Below are 20,058 nucleotides of genomic sequence, written 5' to 3' on the forward strand. Positions count from 1 at the left end.
AAAACTTTCGGGAACTTCATGGGCTCCATGGGAACATTCAGTGTCACAAAACTGGAACTAGAAATCCCTGAGCTACATTCCTAAAGCATTCTTAACATTCAGATACTGTCATCTTGAGTACCTTAGATATTGCCCTCCATTAGACAGTGATTTCCTATAGTTTTCTTCCTGCCATTGTTCAAGCCATATTTTTCATCTTTAAAGAGATCTTTCCGAGGTCACCAGTGCCAAGAGGCATGGATTCCACTCTCTGATAAACCCACTTTCCCCTCAAATCGTTGGTACAAGACTTTGAGAAGGAAGCGCAGTTAAAGAGGGGAAGGATGACCAAATTTAATCTCTGTGCCTTGCAGTAAGAGTCAGCTCAATGAGATAGGTATTATGATACCCATTTTATACGGGATAACTGAAGTTCAGAGAGGGCGAGTTACTGGCCATGCCACCCAGCCACTGATCTGAGCCAGGACTGCTTTAGCTCCTAGTGTCCTCCCCTCTGTCTTCCCAAGACTGTGGCGACTGTGAGGTGGTGTGACCCCCTCATCCTACACCCAAAGAGACTGAGCCTTAGAAAGAAGAAAAAACAAATGTGATAGCATTTAGTGCCTTTGGGTCAGAAGTCGAGTCTCCTAATTCCTGATCTAACCTCATTCCAGTGTCCTGTCACTTCCTGTGGCCCGACTCCTGTGCTGAGTCCAAGAACTTAGGTTTATATTGGTCACCCCATCGTTATTGTTACAATTAGCAATACTAAGTTTTAAGAAATCTTTTACATATGTACAGTATTGTACCATTTACAAAATACTGCATCTTCATATGCATAGCCTCCTTTGATCTTCCAATAACCCTATGAGGTAAGTTGGACAGGGATTATGATATCTGTTTTGACAGATGCGAAGAAAGTGGTTCAGAAAGTTTGAGTAACTTTATCATGGTTACACACCTACTAGGGCTAAAGCCACCCCTGGAGCTGGTCTTTCGATTCCAAGCCTTTCCCACTTTGCACCAGAACATGCTGGCTCTTCTGGGTGATGGCACAGCATGATCTGAGAGTGCTGAATGCTGGTTGCTGGGGTTTGGGTAATTTCTCTGCTGAAGGTTTGGGACTCTGCTTTGTTTGTGGATCTGATGGGGAAGTACAAATCGTTTCTTTCTTCAGAACAGTTTGCCTCCCGACCCTACCCCCCTTTTAAAAACAAAATCAACGTCTCTTCCAGATGCCAAAGTGTATATGCATATTTGAACAGTCACCTGGATCTGATTAAGAAGGCTCAGCCTGTGGGTTTCCTCACTGTTGATTTACATGTTTGGCCAGATTTCCATGGCAACCGGTCTCCCTTAGCAGATCTGACACTAAAGGGCATGGTAAGTAACAGCCAGTCCTTGCACGAAGGTGCAGGCAGGCCGAAGGGCTACAAAGTTTGGGAGAAGCAGAGTAAGGAGAAAGGAAAGGAGGAAAAATAAACAAGACGGGCCAAGGGCACACAGGCTTCTTGCAGATGCATCGCTTGTTGCGAAGGCTCTTGCCACTCCACAGGGCGAGCTGCTGAAAGTTCTCATTGTTGCTGCGCCAACCTTGAAAGTGTTAAAAGCAATATTTCCTACATTGAGCTACCGCTGCCTCTTTGTCCTGTGGAGCGGCTGGAAGTCATGAGCCCCCGTCTGTGTGATTTTTCTTATTGAAATCAGTTTGCAGAGTCATGTTTTCTGTCTGCATCCCCAGGCTGCCCGGTAAATAAGTGGTAAATATTACCACCCATGGTCTTGATTGCTATAACCGCACGCCTGCTCCAGCTCTGAGTCAGAGCTGTTCAGAGTGCATGTTAACATTATTAGGATTTCAGATTAAGCTTTGCTAAAAGGAAAAGAAAATGAATAACTCATACTGATGGATAAATTCAGCTGCTGGTGACCTTTGGGGTCACTGATGGTGCAGAAGATTGTGGGCCTCCTGGAGAGGGGCCAGGATGAACTTGTGGCAGAGTTCACAGCCTCCTCAACTAAGATAGAACACCCTGGTGGCCAGGCAAGATTAGGGGGCGGAGTGTAGGTAGTATAGCCATCGAGAATCGTATTTGAGGTTGGAAGAAGCACATTCAAGCTAGAGAAAGAACACAGCTTCAGTTCCCAGAAGCCAAGAGGGGCCACAGATAAGAAAATAAACCAGGAACTCAGAATCCAGGAAGAAGTCAAGAAGCAGAATGTGCAGTGAATGGAGGCGGGAGTTCAGGATGGACGCCATGAGCAGTGCAGGGTTTACACCGAGTGATGGTGGAGCAGGCGGCTGGCTTTAAGAACTTCGAGACTCAAAAATCTGTGGTTTTGTGGTTGACTGTATTGAGATCATTTTAAATGTTTTTATGATGCTAGCAGGAAGACCTGATTTTTATTCTCATTACCCAGTTGATATAATCAATGTCTGCTAATAAAAGGGGCGTGGAAGGAAAAGAAAAGAAAATTGGACACAGCAGAAGTTACGTCTGTCTGGAGTCCGTGAAACGTGCCCACACCACAGATAATGAGCTTGGCCCCCTTACTCGGCCTGCAGAAGCAGGAGAGGAATGTCAGGAGAGGGCCATGTGACCACAAGCTGCAGCCAGAAAACTGCACTTGCAGATAACTGACTCCTGGGTACAAACAGGTTGGGGAAGAACACATTTTGTATGGGTACACGAGTGAGTGACTTAATTGGAGACAAATATCTGAAGACAAGTGTAATGGGCCCTTTAAAATGTTCAAGATGTCAAGAAGCATGACCAGTTCATAAAATGACCCGAGAACAGTGCAGGGCTATGGAGTGAAATGATCATGGGTCTGGAGCCCGTGGACTTGGATCTGGAGTCCTTCCCTCTCTTGACAACTTCTGTCATACCCAGCCTCAGTACCCAGCGTGGCCAGACTCATGGCTCCCAGTGGCTTTTCTCTGTGCCTTAAAACCAAGCCTGACATACAAAGACTTAAGAATTACCATCATAAGGATATTCTTGTAAAGGTAACCTGAATCCAGAATATAATTCCAAAGGAGCCAATAGAGTGTTTTGAAGAATGCCTGCCTCATTACGATAAATACAGCTAAGTACATACTCACCAAAGGAGACTTCGTACCATGGGGACAAACGCCCAATTGTATCAGAAAATCCTAGTATGTTTATTTTTTAAAAAGTTTTGTATCATGTACTTTTTCTTAACAATGATTTCCTTTTGTAACTGTCCTTGGGTTGGGCTTACATTGGAATAGCTGTCACTCCATGAATTTATATCACATCACTAGAAAGAGAAGGTATCCTCAATAAGACAAAAAGAAGGAAATTCTGGACTAAAAATTTCTCCCAATATTTCTCTTCTTTTTACTCCTGTTTCTTTTTCTTCTTTTTCAAGAAAGAGCAAGGGGCAGAGGGATAGAGAGAGAGAGAGAGAGAGAGAATCCCACAAGGAGCAGAGGGGATTTTTTTGAGAGAGAGGAAGGGACAGAGAAGTAGGGCTCATGTTTGCCCAAAATAGGGCATGAGCTCATCCAGTGCGGGACTCGAGATCGAACCATGAGGTCATGACCTGAGCCAAAGTCAGATGCATAAATGACTGACCCACCCAGCCCCCCTGCCAATATTTCTTTCCTTCAGTTTCAGGTAACATCAAACTAATCACCCTGAAATCTCTAGTATCATGTTATCATTTGTCAGAACCTTCCAATGACTACTGTCTCCACCACTCATTCAGTAAATCTTTATTTGGTACCTAGAAACACCAAGCACTGCTGTAGATACAGTAAGGTACAACAATTCATATATTCATAGAGCATGTTTCAGGGGAGGAAGGAAAGTGCTTGATAGGATGTATACTTAGCAACTAGAATTGTCAGGCTAATCCCAGTAGGGAATAGAGCATACATGCTTTCTTCTTTTGGCTTCTGAAACATTTCTCTGGACATATACTAAGTACTTACTAGGTACTTAATTGATAGTCAACATGGAGATAAGAAGAAACCACTTATTGCTTTAAAAACATATATATGAACAATTTGCTAATATTAAATAGATCGGTTGCTACTCTTAGTAGCCATATGATATATACTTAATACCAATATTAATAATGTCCAGGTAAATGAAGCAAAGAGGTTTCCATTTTATCCTAATTATGAAGACATTTGCTCATCAATTAATTAATTATTCAAACTAATACAAGCCTTTTATAGTTGCTGGGGGATATAAGAGTAACTAGATATAATTCCAACTGTCAGGAACATTACTGTCGGGGTGAGGGCAGGGCAGACAGAATATATAAACAGGTGATACTGGGTCAAGCCACAGGTGCCACTTCCTGTCCAGCGCTCCCTGGATGTGTGGGAGATGACTGCTCAGCCTCGTCTCAGAAGTCAGGAAAGGCTTCACACTGGAGGTGACATTGACATTGGGTCAATGAGTGAGACGAGGAAGAGAGTTTGGAACCAGGAAAACCATAGTAAATGCAGTGTTCTCGAGAGGAGGAAAACATGGAATGTGAACGCCTTCGATTTTGGTTCCCTGTATCATTATCTAAGCAGTGCTAGGTAGCATTTAACGTTTTACCTTGGTAGTAAAAAAAAATAATCTCAAGAGAACCACTGGATGCTCTGTACTCCTACCGTCTAGCACTACATTCGCCCAGTTCTTCATTCTCCCCTCGGTTGACCCTTGTATCTTAGTTACCCATTCATTCATTCAACACATGCTTATTGATCACCTACTATGAACACAAAGAAAAAAGAAACTAGGGTGGTCCCAAGTTCACATAAAGGCAGGGAGGTAATGACTGTGCTTGTGTGTGTGTGTGTGTGTTCTGTGTGTGTGTGTACAAACATTATGCAGGGTGATCCCTGTGGTACAGGTACCTGTGCAAGCCAAACCGGTCACTCACTGGATGTCTGGCTTTGAATGATTTTTTTTTTTACGTGGCATTTGAGCAGTAAGCCCTGATACAGCCTTTCTCTACTTCATTTGAAAATACATGTGAGGATGCAAAAAAAAACCATAAACTCAGGCTGACTTTGAAAATTCACATATTAACATGTCATTCAACTAGCAACACTAACATGGACAGTCTCAGAACCTGGGAAGATCTTCCAGAGTCTTAAGGCTACCTGGACCTCATTTGATAAATATAATATATGACACAGAACAAAGTGAACCTCTAGCCTTGCAAGAGTTTGGACATCTCTACTTTCTGCTCCTTGGCTTAATATCACAAGGTCCCTTTAAGCCTCAGAACAGGGCAGGTTTCCCTCTACTCTGCTGCCAATGGTTAGCATGGTTTGTTGTTTTGGAAGCAGCCAGTGAGTTTAATTTCCCAGAACTCTCCCACAACCCCGGACCTTATCTTCCCTTTCAGTTCAGTCCATCAGAAAACTGCCAACCCTAGAGACCAGCGGGGCAGGAAGACTGATCTGAGGTGACTGGTGCTGCCCTGAGTTCTGAGGATCTGGAGTAAAACTGTTAGTGGGACATAGATAGGAAAAGATGTGAGTTTGGAGGAGGGCTAGGTTTGCACGTCTGCTGTCTGTTCTAAGGTTAGACAACCAGGTACCAAAGCTTCCCAATAGAAGCTGTTAATTTAAAACAAATTTGTTTTTAAATAGGGGCGCCTGGGTGGCTCGGTCAGTTTAAGCGTCCGACTTCCGCTCAGGTCATGATCTCACGGTTTATGAGTTCAAGCACTGCATCAGGCTTTGTGCTGACAGCTCAGAGCCTGGAGCCTGCTTCAGAATCTGTGCCTCCCTTTTCTCTGCCCCTCCCCCACTAGTGCTCTGTATGTCAGTGTTTCAAAAACAGATAAACATTAAGAATTTTAAAAAAACAAAACACAACTGCTGGACTCTGGGAACTGGCAACTAGCTTTAGATGTGAAGAGGCAAATCCAAGTTGCAGTGAGTGGGGTTTAAAGTGAATCATGTGTCCTGTCTGCTGGGAAACACTGAATAAGTGTAGCTCTCTAGTTGAAATGAATAAAAAAATAATAAAGCGAGTCCATTAGAAAACACATGTTGCATACAAAGCAGAAGAAGTGCCATTGGAACACAGGAAAAGGCCTCTTACAGAATTAGTTACTACTGAAACCAAAAGAAAATATTAAAAACTCTTTGGCATATTCAGTAGGTTTTTGTTTTTGTTTTTGTTTTGTTTGTTTGTTTAAGGGCACATCTCTATGAAATACGACGGAAACTTAGTGGAGAAAAAAGTGAGCTCAGATGGAAAGCCAGTGGAATGAGAAAAAAAGGAAATGACAAAGACAACTAAAAATACAGTAGCAGAATTAAAACATGCATGGAAGTTAATAAGAAACAATTTTTACAAAGAAAATAAGATCAGAACTGCCATATGACCTAGCATATATTTAACATTTTTAGAAAAACATTTTGAGGATAGGGACTACCGATGGCTTGTTCACTTTTTAAATTTCATCAGTGTTTAGGGGCGCCTCGGTGGCTCAGTCGGTTAAGCTTCCGACTCAGGCTCAGGACATTATCTTACGGTTTGTGGGTTTGATCTCCACGTGGGTCTCTGTGCTGACAGCTCAGAGCCTGGAGCCTGCTTCAGATTCTGTGTCTCCACTCTCTGCCCATCCCCCAGTCTGTCTGTCTGTCTCTCTCTCTCAAAAAAAAAAAAAAAATAAGTAAACATTAATATTTCCAGCAGTGTTTAGATCAAAGACAGGCATTGAATAATTGCCTTCTGGATAACCAGTCATTTCACTATTTATTTGTCAAGGAAGGAATGAAGAGTGACCTGCCCAAAGTCACAGTGCCAGGAAATGGTACCCCTCAATAAAAATGTGACTGACTTTGAGCATGCACACCCCTACAGGGCTGCCTTAACTCATAGCTCAGGACTTTGTGTGATGCGCTGGGGACTGTGAGATGGGAGTCCTAACCCCTCACGCATGGTTTCACACCCAGCCACACTCCTCAGCCCAGTCCTCACTGCCCTACTCTGAAACCTGGCCTTCTCACTTTCTCCCATGCTTATCCTTACCCTGGCCCTTGGGTTTAAGCTCTGACCTCTTCCTTTCTCTCCTCACTAATGGTTCTTGTTTCTTTCACACCCTCATGGACTCAGATTTCAGAAGGAATCAGCACTCCTGCTTTGACCTGGCTATAAACTCTTCTGCTTTAGCACTGCCTTCCCTCGTAAGTAGGAACAGGGCATAATCCAGGAATCTTTCCATTATGCATGAGAACATCATTTTCTTTTGTTCTGGTCACAGTTGGCTCCCTGCCATGCACATGGCTGCTTCATTTCTCCTTCTGTGATTGACCTGTGGCACCGAGCTAAAAAGAGATGGAGGTTAGGGGTGTGGGCAACTTAATAGTGTGCCTACCAAGTAGCCACCTACATAAATACGTCTCCTTTCCACTTGGTAGATTAGTTAAGGGCCCTGCATATGATGTGTAAAGGAAGCAGAAGCTCGGGTCACAGCAATTAGCATCAAAACATTTAATACTGATGGCTCTAGGTTCTTTAAAAGCAAAACAAAAAATGCTCACATTGAAAGAAATGTGGCATGGTGATGCATAAAGAATGATGAAGCTGAATCCTCACCATCAGAAATGGTGGCCTGTTTTAGGTATTTTTATGATTGTTTTTATTTTATTTTATTTTTTAATGTTCATTTTTGAGAGAGAGAGATGGAGCATGAGCAGGGGAGGAGCAGAGAGCAAGGGAGACACAGAATCCAAAGCAGGCTTCAGGCTCTGAGCTAGTTGTCAGCACAGAGCCTGATGCGGGGCTCGAACCCACAAACCGTGAGATCATGACCTGAGCCAAAGTTGGACACTTAGCCAACCGAGCCTCCCAAGCGCCCCTGATTGTTTCTATTTTAAATGTTTGGTTGGGTAGTTTTTATCACTGTGAAACAGTAAAGGGAGCCCAGGGTTTGAAGTCACATCTGCATTTGCGTCCTGCCCTGAAAATGTACCAGTTATGAGACCTTGGAGGCTAGCTCTGTGAGGTCAGTCTACTCATCAGTGGGCTGGACCCACACAGGCTTCCTTGCGCGACCGACCATTGTCAGAATCAAAGGGAGAGACTATCACATGGTGGAGAGACAACAGCAGCAAATACTTGTGAACCTGTGGCTTCTGCTTAGTAGCCCTTATTTGCATGTTAGAAGATGACTAGCAGGATTCCAAGTGTGGCCTTTGAATGCTAAGTAGCCTCAGCCCTGGGACCAGCTGGTCTCACCAGCCAGGGAGGTCATCAGCTGTGTACAACCAGCTGCTGAAGCTGAGCGATCACTGGGTCCCTCACAGAACTGAGTTTCATACAGGTATAGAGATTAGTCTTTACTATATATAAGTCCTCAGCCTTCAATTCCCTTAACACAACGGGAAACACTCAAATTTTGTGTACCTTACAAAACTGCCAGTGCTAGAGGCATTTAGAAAGAGCATATGCCTCTTGGTATACATGACTAGTTTCTATTCTCAGATTAATACTACCTCTTTGTTTTGGTGGTTTAAAAAAAAAAAAAATGCTTTCCCTGAAATGTCCAGGAAGTGAATTAATCAACTATAATCAAAGAAGCAAGTCATGTCAGAAGCATATCAGGCCACGAAGACTCCATATTCACCAGTGGTTGAAACGTGTTTTCTCCGCTTCATTTTGCAAGTACAGCGCTACCCAGAACAGAAAGTTATTTTCTCATGCTTTGAAGAGCTGTGATTTCTAGCATAAGACCATATGCTGCTCAAACTGCTGGAGAGGCTGAGTCCTGCTCCAGCGGCTCTTCAGAGCAAGCACAGAGCCAGTGTGCACATGAAAAACTGAGACAGAGTCAGGAAAGAAGTGTTGCAAGATCTCAGCCAGTTCCCAGAGGACTGAACCCCAGCTAGAGATGGGCCTTGCTCGACAGAGTCAGACGTGGATGGAGTCAGCAACACAGATGAGTTTTTGCCAGATATCAGGAGGAGCCAGAGGCTGTATCCCAGAGGCTTCCTCCGATGGGGAGGTGGATAACAGAGCTGGAACTCATGAGCTAACTCAAGCAGCTTTTTTCTTTACCTTTTTTTTTTGATAATTTATTTATTTTTGAGACAGAGAGAGACACAGCATGAGTGGAGGAGGGGCAGAGAGAGAGGGGGAGACACAGAATCTGAAACAGGCTCCAGGCTCTGAGCTGTCAGTGCAGAACCTGACGTGGGGCTTGAACCCACGAACCGCAAGATCATGACCTGAGCCAAAGTTGGATGCTTAACTGACTGAGCCACCCAGACACCCCTCAGGCAGCTTTTGACTGATACACTGGTCAGGCTTGCAGAGGCATGCACCTTTGAAATGGCGTTTGTTGATGATTTTGTTACAGTTCAATACTGTTTACATATTTTTGCCTCAACTGTGACACATTGAGTCGTATAACAAAGCTTAGTATCCTAAGTAGCATTTAGCTGGTGTTCCGATGATGCATTTTCTTACCGAAGCCACTAATTGAGCAGCTCCTATTCTGTTTTATGATAGGTGTCATTTTTTCCAGGACTGCAGTGTGTCAGGTACCATGACAGATGTTTTTACATGTGCCATCCCTAATATTTATAGTAGCCCTGCCTGCTAGTGTTGTTGCCCCATTTAAAAGGACAGAGATGGAGTGCCTGAGTGGCTTAGTAGGTTAAGCATCAGACTCTTGATTTTGGCTCAGGTCAAATCCCGGGGTTGTGGGATTGAGCCCTGTGTTGAGCTCTGTGCTGAACGTGAAGCCTGCTTAAGATTCTCCCTCTGCCCCTCTCCCCTGCTTGTGCTTTCTCTCCACGGTTCAGAGACTCGTAGCTATTTTCCTAGAGGGGAAAAAAAAAAAAACAGAAGTGATATTAGAACCTAGTGCATTCAAATTGAGGCCCCTGATATCCACTGGGAGGAAAAAACATTTTTTAAGGGAAAAAATGTTTATAAAGAAAAAAAGTAAGTTTTTGTGTTTTCATACTCTTACTCTGTTTTCACTGCGTCTGCCATATTTTCTCCTCATTTTAGTGACTTTTTAATTTTTTTAATTATGTCACATATTCACACTTGAGTTTCTTAGTGCTTTCTATCTTCCCTAACTATACCAAGCAACACATAAAACCCAGGGGAGGGAGGCAGGAGGAACATGGATTATAAATAAGAGTACTTCCCAAGGTGCTGTGGCTTAATAGAAGATGGAGGCGTGAACTGGGTAGAAATCCACTAGGAATACCCAACAGATAAATAATGAGAAAGACCTAAGGCCAAGGGACCAAGGATGGGATCCAAATTAGCATGTAAATCATTATTATGTAAATCAAGACAGGCTGAATGACACCCACTAAGAGCCAGGACAGTTGACCAGAACAGCTTTGGGATACTGGTACATGAGTACATTAAAATGGCTTAGATTTAGAGCATCAGAAACGGACAAAGATGTGACACCAGATGCCTAGTGTATTTGGGGACTAGCAAATAAACTAGTGTGACGTGTAGGGTTCACCAATAGAATAAGGCTGTGAGGGAGAATGCCAGTCAAGGCTTTGTGAGTTTATCGGTTGTCTATTGCTGCTTTAATAAATGACCATGAACTTAGAGGCTTAAATTTATTATCTCACAGTTCTGCGGGTAAGAAGCCCGGGCTGGCTCAGCTCATTTCTTTGCCTCAATTTTCTCAAGACCAGAACCAAAGGCTCGTATCTGGAGGCTTTGGAAATAATCTACCAGATTCATTCAAATTGTTGGCTAGCTTGAGTTCCATGCAGTTGTAGGACTGAGGTTCCTCTATCCTGGCTGACTGTTAGCCAGAGGTCCTCGGCTTCTGGAGGCCACCTGCATTTCTTTTTTATTCTTATTTATTGTTTTTTTTTTTCATTTTTAATGTTTATTTCTTTTTGAGAGAGAGAGAGAGCATGAGCAGGGGAGGGGCAGAGAGAGGGGGACAGAATTCAAAAGAGGCTTCAGGTTCTGAGTTGTCAGCACAGAGCCCGATGTGGGGCTCAAACCCACCAACTGTGAGAGCATGACCTGAGCTGAAGTCAGCTGCTTAACCAACTGAGCCACCCAGGCACCCCAAGGCCACCTGCATTTCTTGACTCCTTGCTGCCTTCGCCCATCTTCAAAGCCACCAATGGAAGATCATGTCATCCTTTGACTCTCCCTGGTTTCCATTTCTGCCTCATTTCTTCTGCCTTCTACTCTGTCACTTGACTGACTTTTCTGCTTTTAAGGGCTCATGTGATTACATTGAGTTTACACTGCATAATCAAGGATAATCTCTGTATTTTAAGGTCAGCTGGCTAATAACCAGTTTCATCTACAAAGTCCCTTTACAGCAGTGCTTAGATTAGTGTTTGATTGAGTAACTGCTGGATGGGAATCTTCGGGGGACATCTTTAGAGCTCTGCTCACTACATTGTGTTGACATGTTTATCTGCATTTCCCAAATCTGGGTGAGTTTTGGGCAATGCCAAGTGTCAGCCTCAATTCCTGATACTTACTGAAGCCTCCAAGACATTGGTTCTCTTTCTCTTCCAGGCTGCTGATCATTTCAGACCTGTTCTCCAGTCTCTGTCCTTTCTCCAGAGGTTTTCTATAAAATTATCTCTGATCCTTCTCATTTCCTTGCTGTCTGTCCATCTGGTCTGCCCTTATTATTGACTGAGCAGGCAGAACATTTTTGCTGTTCCTTTGTTTTCTGAAAAGCTTTCAAGCAATTCCCATGAGCCCTGGATACTCCATCAAGCTCTGATGACCTTAGAAAATCTCAGGACTGGGGATTCTGCTTTCTTGTCTATTGTAATATTTAGAGACCCCTTGAGATTCTATTTCCAAGCTTTTTTTTCCTTACTAACATATATAACTAATTCCTTTAAAAGGATTAAGAAGGGAAAAAATTAGCTAACTGAATTACTCCTGTCTTTCAAAACATAATTTCAACAATTTTAGGGCCTATCAACCTCTAATTCACAATGCCAAGGTTACGGACAACTCTTCCCACAATTTCTTGTACATTCTGACCTTGCTGAAATGCAAATTGCTGGGCCCACACCAAAGATTCAGTAAATCTGGAGTTGGAGCTCAGGAAGTCTGCATTCAGTAAAGATCCCAGGAAAAGACGAAGCGTACTCAAGCTCTCACAGCTCTTCTTTGGCAGCAAGACTTAAGGTGAAGTCCACGGCAAAATTCACCTGTTCTTACTATGTACAGAGTGAAGGAAGGTGTGTAGGTTGATAAAGACTAAGACTTCTCCGAGGAGTCCTTGCAAGTGAGTCCCCCACTGTTGTACTTGTGGGCACTTATCAGGGCCATGCTGCATGTCCACACTGCTAGGTGTCCGTATCTTTAACATTATGATCTTGTTGCTGGTCAACATGCATTCTGCCTTGTCTTCCCCACGCTGTGTATGCACTGGTCTTCAGTGCCCCTCATTAATACCCTGAGGGTTCCTGTACTGTTAAAGGAGGTGCTTTGTTGCTGTATGCCAGTTAATGAATGGGAATGAAACCTTTGTGCATTTAAGATAAATAGAACAAACATTTAATAAGAGACAGGGAAAGAAAATCAACATTAAGTGCCATTGGCATCACAACGGTTTAGCTCTCGTAGACCCCGTATATCTTCCCGAACACGTAAGACATTTCGCAAATGATTCTTAATCTTCACAAAAATGCCTTGAGGTGTCATTATTCCCGCTTCACAAATGGGCTTCAGCAAGGTCTCAAAACTCACACTGTTGTGCAGTCATCTGGGAGAAGGTCAAGCTCTGATCCCACGTGTCTTCCTCCATAGGTTGTCTTCTTTCCACTCACCCACACATCTCTTCCAAGCTCAGAAACTCCACATAAGCATTTTTTTTAAATTTTTCTTTTAATATTTATTCATAATTGAGAAACAGAGAAACAGAGCATGATCATGGGAGGAGCAGAGAGAGGGGGAGACACAGAATCCGAAGCAGACTCCAAGCTCTGAGCTGTCAGCACAGAGCCCGATGCAGAGCTTGAAGTCACAAACAGTGAGAACATGACCTGAGCCAAAGTCGGACGCTCAACCAACTGAGCCACCCAGGAACCCCAAGCATTTTTTAACCATATCATCATGATAACGGTTGAAGTTATCAGCCGTAGTTTGCATCTCTTTGGCCACCATATGCAGCTTTCACACATCTCTAAGTAATAATTATAAATGTTTTCTCTTACAGTTCTCCATGTTACACAATAGCAAAATAAATAAAATGTGCTTACCGGTGCAACTCTTGCGTGGGGCTTCCCCACACATTGCACTGTCTTGCCCAAACATTCAAAACAGGCATATGCACATCTTCTGTAATCACACTCCTTCCACTTAGGCTTTCTTCCCACTTCCTCTTATTGATGGAATAATTCAGCCTTCAGTTAGGGATATCTGCTCATCTGTCACATCTCAGCTTTCTCACTGGTTACAAAGCTGTGTTTCCCCCAGGACATCCCTGGCATTCCTGGGGTACTGTGGCCACTTCCCTACCAAGATGGCTCCCAGTGGGCCTCTGTAGCCTCCTAAGTGGTCCACATGGAAGACATTCCTTAGAAAGTTCTATCTTGGTCAACAGCCATTTGACTTTTGCCAAGGCAAGTCACTAGTATTTGAGAGAAAACTCAAATGGAATTCATGATGATTGGCCCTTCTAGAGTCTCCATCTGGTTATCAGATGAGATGTCAAGCAAGCAGGGCCCCAGGCCATAGTAACTTCACACTTTAGAGAGAAATGTTTTCCACTGAGTCACATTTCAACTCCCTGGCCCTGGTGTTAGTGGTAAGGAAACGTTGGAGATGGTGTGGGAGAGCTGTGCGTGCTTATTCCCTCTCATTGCTGAGTGCCTTCTTCCTTAGAATAATGTTTTCTTCCTTGAAGTATAGGTATGTTTTTATTTATCCCAAAAAGAAAACACTTGTCACCCATGCTATGTCTATTTTGCCCAAGCTACTAGCAAGCTTAGGAGTTAAATTTAGTGCTCCTTTACACGATCTCATTCTCAGTTTCTGGAGAAAAGAAACTATCTTCTCTTTCCTCCTCTATGATTTCTGAGCTCTGGAGGCACTAGAAATTTAGAGAAGAGGCCATGATCCTTTTTTTTCTTGAATACCATTACTTTGGGGAAGTTCACATGAATATTTACTGAGGGATAAGAAAATAAAATCTGGGGGCACCTGGGTGGCTCAGTTGGTTAAACGTCCCGCTCTTGATCTCAGCTCAGGTCTTGATCTCAGGGTCGTGAGTTAAAGCCCCACACTGGGCTCCATGCTGGGTGTGGAATATAAATAAAAAGTTTAAAAAGTAGTAAAAAAGAAAATGAAATCTGGTGATATTGCATCCAGTCTGTCTAATGGGTTTTTACTAATCAAGAAGGATATCAGAACCAGTTACATTATCAATGTGATCCATGGCACCTGGGTTCCCAGTTAATTAATAGGAGAATGTATCTCATGTACAAAGTCAGATTTCTTCCCTACCCATCACAATTTATCTAGGTCTGGTCTTCAGGACCCACCTACAGGGAACTGTGAGTCTGCCGAGCATACACTTAACTCAGTCACACAAAGGATCATGGCTTCATTCGCATCACACTGATGACCAGAGAGCGGAGCCAGAAGCAGCCCGCCTCCTGGACTGGCTCTGGAGGGGCTCTCTAGGCCTTGGCCCAGTTGACTTTTCCAGTACACAAGCTGCAGAGATGCTGTTGAGGCCAGGGCAGTAGAGAAAAGAGAGACCATTCATGGAGAGTGATCTTTATCGAGGACCATCACGTGACATGGTGCTGGTTGATGACATGACATATTTGGCTGGAGGAACATATGACAGAGCTGAAATCCTACCCACTCTGCTCCATTTTGTAATTTATTCTCCCAAATGGGATTCCATTTGCATTTAGCCTGCCTGGAGGGGGCACCTTCTTCTAACTCACACAAAGTTTCCATATGAGTAATGGGGATGCTCTTTTACCCAATCTCATATAAGTCACTGATGAGGGAAGCCACTTGTTGAGTCTGTGCGGTGGAGTGGGGTGGGGTGGAAGCCTGGAATGAGCAACTAGAAGTGATCTTTCACTCTTCTTTCTCGGGGCATGGAGTAAATGACCCTCCCTTCTGTGAATATATGAAGAGCTAAGGTGGTAAATTATTATCCTCCTGTAATTAGACACAAAAGGCCAGGGTGTTAGTTAAGACAGGGGTATACAAAGGGAAAAAGCATTGTCACTAATTCACATATTCAACTGATAGTAACTTAGTACCTACTGTGTGCCAGACCTAGTGAGAGGCATTGGAGATGCTGCATGAGTATCACAGGTAGTCTGTCAGAACAGCAAGGTTCTGGTTTCCATTCCCTGTGTTCCCTGGGGCACGTTATTTTCTTACACACGTTATGAAGTGAACTTCTATAATGTCAACAGTGTTCATGTTCTTCTTTACTGCCAGTGTTTTTACTACGTGTTTAGGTCTCTGGGGAACTTTACAAGGGGTGTTCCTTCACACTCGAGTTATTGGCTTGGGAAGATGCATACCCAGAATTCCCCTCTAGTCTCTCAATCAAATCTTCATGATCCTGGGTGTTAAAATCAAAGCCATAGTTCTCATCTGGTCACCCAGTTGTTTGGCAAGAGAAATCATTAGCAGGTAGCTCTACTTGAATTCAATAATCCCTGCATCAACAGACTTCGATGAGTAGTCAGAATAGCTGGAGTAGAAGATACTAAGTAAGGAAGGACATGGACAGCTTTTGGAGAAGTAAGTAGGGGCGACCCCAAGAAGACACACATAAAACAGCGTAGGCACTTCTGCCTCAAAATGACGTCAGTGGACAATTTGTAACAGGGAGTAACCGGATCAGATTTGTATGTGAGAACAATTAGTTGGCTCCTTTATGGAGAGGAGCACCATTAGAAAAGGAGCTCTTTCAGCTCATGTGAAGGACATGATGGTGGCCTGGCCTGAAGAGGTGAACAACAGGACAGAGAGAAGGATGGATTCAGAAAAGATTCGGGAGATCAAATGGATAAGACGTGGAGACCGCATAAATACGGGAAGATGGGGAAAGTTGGGAAAGAGTGCCCTCAGGTCTCCGGTTTCGGCGATGGGATGGAGTCTGTGCCCTGCAACAGGCCAACACGCCCCGTTAGTCGTGGCTCAGAGGATAGTCTGGAGAGGGTAATTAAATGGGACTGGAGAGACAAGGGAAAAGGACCTGGGAAGACCACTCAGCTCTCCTCTTTTAATGCAGGCTGTGTGTCGCCACTTCATTGCCCTCAAGATCATACACACTGTAGGCTCTGAATAAACGTATGTTACGTTGATTAATTTTGTAATGTGAAAATGCGAAGCGAACTCTGGTATCGATGTCCACAAATTTCAGAGTAGGCTTGAAACACCCCACAGCTCTTCACCCTCTAGAAATACCCCCAAGAGAAGATGTTAACGAATGGGAAATGGGAAGGAGGGACTGTGAACAGGTCTTGAAGGCATCCACATTTAGTATCCTGTTCAGTTCTGGAATCTCTCAGAAATTGACATACTTCGTATAAGCATGTGGTTCCGATTGACTTTAATGGGATTCCCTTGCAAACCACAGATTGTAAATTTCCCATAGTAGGTATAACATTTATAGGAGACATATTATTTTACTCTGCATACCCCCTGGATGCTGTTACACTGAATTCTGACAACAGCAGAGCTCAGAATAAGATCATCTTTTACTGGAATGCCACTGCTCCATGTTGATTTCCCCAAGCCAGAGAAAATGGGCGTTTATAATAAAAGAACATTTTGTTTTAAAGAGGAAGAAAGGTTTAATTCCGTGCTAGGGAATATCAAACACAATCTCCATACAGTGTTTGTTTGGTTTTTGTTTAATACAAGGCAGGGCAGTTTCTTTTAGAGAAGAAATGATAGTTTTTCCCAGGTCTGGAGATTAAGCAGTTTGGTAGTCATTTCACGTTCAGCTCACAAAAAGGGGATTTGCATATGAACTTGTTGGGGCAAGAAAACACATCTGAACGTGTTTCATGGGAACCATCTCTACCCATGGCAGTCCCTTTTGGACATCTCTTTCTTTTCTTTTCTTCATCCCTCCAGGTCACCGGGTTGAAACTGTCTCAGGACCTCGATGATCTGGCCATTCTCTACCTGGCCACAGTTCAAGCCATTGCTGTAAGACCCTTCAATGCCTTTTTTTTTTTTTTAAGCGACTGAGGGCTATCAATAAACTTTAGACCACATGTTCCTCCAAGATACATCATGTGCTTTTGCGACAGAGATTGTTAATTAAAAGGGAGCTTGCCCAAAGGAGATGCATGTCTTTTAGGAAGGAAATCTTGATGGAGTTCTTCACCTGCTTCACTAACCACCTCACATAGCTGAAAGCTGAAAGGAGCTCAAGCCTTTGAACATCATAGTGGTCATGTACGTAATTCGTCTTCCGAGATCAATTAAATACAAGCAGACGCCATGTGTGCTTGCGTTAAGAAAAGCTGATGTCAAGAATGTGCAGACTTCTAAAACACATGACATTGTTCCCTTCACAAAAGGATTCATTATAGGGTTCCTCTAAATAGGAAGCATCCTTCAAACATGGAAGTATTTGTTTTTAGATAATTCGCTGCTTCCACAAGAGGTTCGGATGGTTAGGAGGGAGGAGGTTAGGAGAAGGAGGGAGACTTTAAAGTATTAGGAACTCTGCTAAAGATGAATCTCCTTTTTGTGAAAACAAACTCCTAACAGCTCAAACATCATTGTCCAAGGAATCTTATTCTCCCAGAGGTGATCTGGAAATGGACTACATGAACATGTTAGGAAGTGCATTTTGGAGGAGCAGGTCATGGCTTTCCGAGCTGGGAGGAACCCCCAAATTATAGTTAATTAAGTGAGGCTTAGCCATTCTGGTAAGAGAACCCAGACCAACAGAAAGGAAAAATCAGTTCACTAAATTCTGATTTCAAAATTTGTTTTTCAGAGACACACAGAAAGCTTGTTGGTTAATGCTATGTGGACACATTTAAATGCCGTTCAGTTATTATGTTTCTCCACATACCACTTCGATCACCTTATTCTTTCAAGTAGTAGAACTGCTTACATTTTTTTCCATGTGTCCATATCACTAATGAAAGTGGTTTTCTTATGCCCACATTTGTCCACGTAGATATGATAAGAGATCAGAGATTCCTAACCACTAAGAACACACAGTGCTACATGAAATAGGGCAACGGGGTTGGATGAAACAGTCCTTTTAGTTTATGTATGTGCCAGTTTGACTGTCTTCCTGAAGCAGCTGTCACTGATTTACTAGCTTGGCCAGTTCAGTGGCATCGATCAGCTGGGCTTAGTTATGGGAACTTGGTCAAAAACAGATAATTCTGACATCTGTCAAAATGGAGGGAGTGAATAGTAAAATGAATATGGAGGAGAATAAGGGGCCTCGGTAATCAAGACCGTTATTTAGTGATCCTGTATGATGGTAATAATGACAGTCATGATGAATAATATAGTTTTGGGGTACTATGTGCCAGACACTGTGCTAAATATTTACAAACATCATGTGACTTAATGAACTAGGTGTTCGAATCCCCATTCCCCAGATCTGAAACCTCCACTTGAGCAAGATTAATTAACTTGCTCAATTTCATGTAGCTTAGCAAGTAGCAGAGCCGGGATTGGTAGCCACAGCTTTCTAAAATAAAAGTAGATATATGGAGTATGGAGGAAGTTTGATTTTCTGATTCGTCAGTGCCATCGTATGAAAAGTCTTCGAGTGGAATAAAATGACCACACTGAAATGGAAAATCAGAGCTGTGCAATGCTTATCCTCTGAGTACTTGCTAAGAGGCACACCAGGAACACCGTCACGTGATGATAATGAGTGTTGCCTTTTATCGACACCCACTAGCTATGCCGGGCACCAGAATACCCACCCACCTGTGGCCTAGGACAGCTACCCTGTAAGTAGGTTAAGATTGTGCTCATTTTACAGACAGAGGGAAAAGCATCTTGCAAGATTGGAGAGTTAGTGCTCCGTAGAGTCACACCTGGAGCCTGAGATGTATCTGCCTCTCTCCCCGATCTTGTGCTCTTTCCACTCTACCAACCTGCATTTTCTTTTAGATATGCTTGTAAATGCTACATGGATGAAATAAGCTTTCAGGCATTTCTAAGACTGGTTTTTATTTTACACATCTTAGCAAACATTGTTATTTTGGCCAGGATTGCCTCACAGACCCCCACCCCCGACCCCTGGTAAGAACACTGCAGAAGTCCAAGAATATGTAAATGAAGTTAAATGTAATGCGGGCTGGGTGGAGCCAACTACATTTTCCCAAATACCACACACTCAGAAAATCAATCTTGTATTCAGTGGGTTGTACATGTACTAAAAGCTATCATATTTATTCTGTCCATCGTCTTAATGACCTTTATAATACCATGAAGAGAAGGAAATTTAAGACCCATTTTTTTAATAAGGCTTTGTTGTAGGGTCAGCTGAATTGTGAGTAGTTCAGTCTGTTTGCAAAGGTAAGGCGGTATGCTGATCTTTCAGGCAAAAATGTGCATTTTAATGAAGTATTCTGATAACAGATATTTTCCCATGATGTTCAACTCGGGGGAAAAAAATGGTTTTTTTGTTTCATTAGCTCTGAATATTGCCCTGGCATCTATATGTTGTGAATAGATGTGGTTGGTATTTTGTAGGACTAGAATGAAAGAGATATTGTAATGAAGTTAACTTGGGACTGTGCAAAACTCTCCATGAAGTAAAATTCTCTCTTGATCACACTGAATTGAAAGACTTGTCAAACAACCAGTGTATCCATAGCCTGTTCATCTATAGTTTTCTTTTCAGAATAGACCCTTAAAAAGTACTATTTGCATTTGAAGTCTCTCGATTTGCATTTGGTTCTGTACATTCCCAGTGGACTGGCCTGATTTTAATTTAAATTTCTCTGTGAAAACGTTTTTTCCAGAAAGGTGAGCACAAAATCATTTTAGCACAAAGCCCCGTGGCGGGGCATTTAAGGAGGGTGGGACATTTCACAGAGTGGAGCCTGGGACACCCGAAGTGAGTGGGAAATTCCGG

At 43.1% G+C, this 20,058-nt stretch overlaps 1 protein-coding gene across 6 annotated transcripts in view; it reads left to right on the forward strand.

Moving 5' to 3' along the window:
- FGGY (FGGY carbohydrate kinase domain containing) overlaps positions 1–20,058 on the forward strand; it is a 420,147-nt gene that overhangs the window by 310,996 nt on the left and 89,093 nt on the right. For all 6 annotated transcript variants that reach the window (XM_077768111.1, XM_077768114.1, XM_077768112.1 and 3 more), the window contains 2 exons: positions 1,215–1,362; positions 17,067–17,141. In XM_077768111.1, the coding sequence (XP_077624237.1) occupies positions 1,215–1,362; positions 17,067–17,141 (223 nt within the window). The remainder of the gene's footprint in view (positions 1–1,214; positions 1,363–17,066; positions 17,142–20,058) is intronic.

Source organism: Crocuta crocuta, unplaced genomic scaffold (genome assembly GCF_008692635.1).
Source record: "Crocuta crocuta isolate KB4526 unplaced genomic scaffold, BGI_CrCroc_1.0 scaffold85, whole genome shotgun sequence".
Taxonomy (NCBI): Eukaryota; Metazoa; Chordata; class Mammalia; order Carnivora; family Hyaenidae; genus Crocuta; species Crocuta crocuta.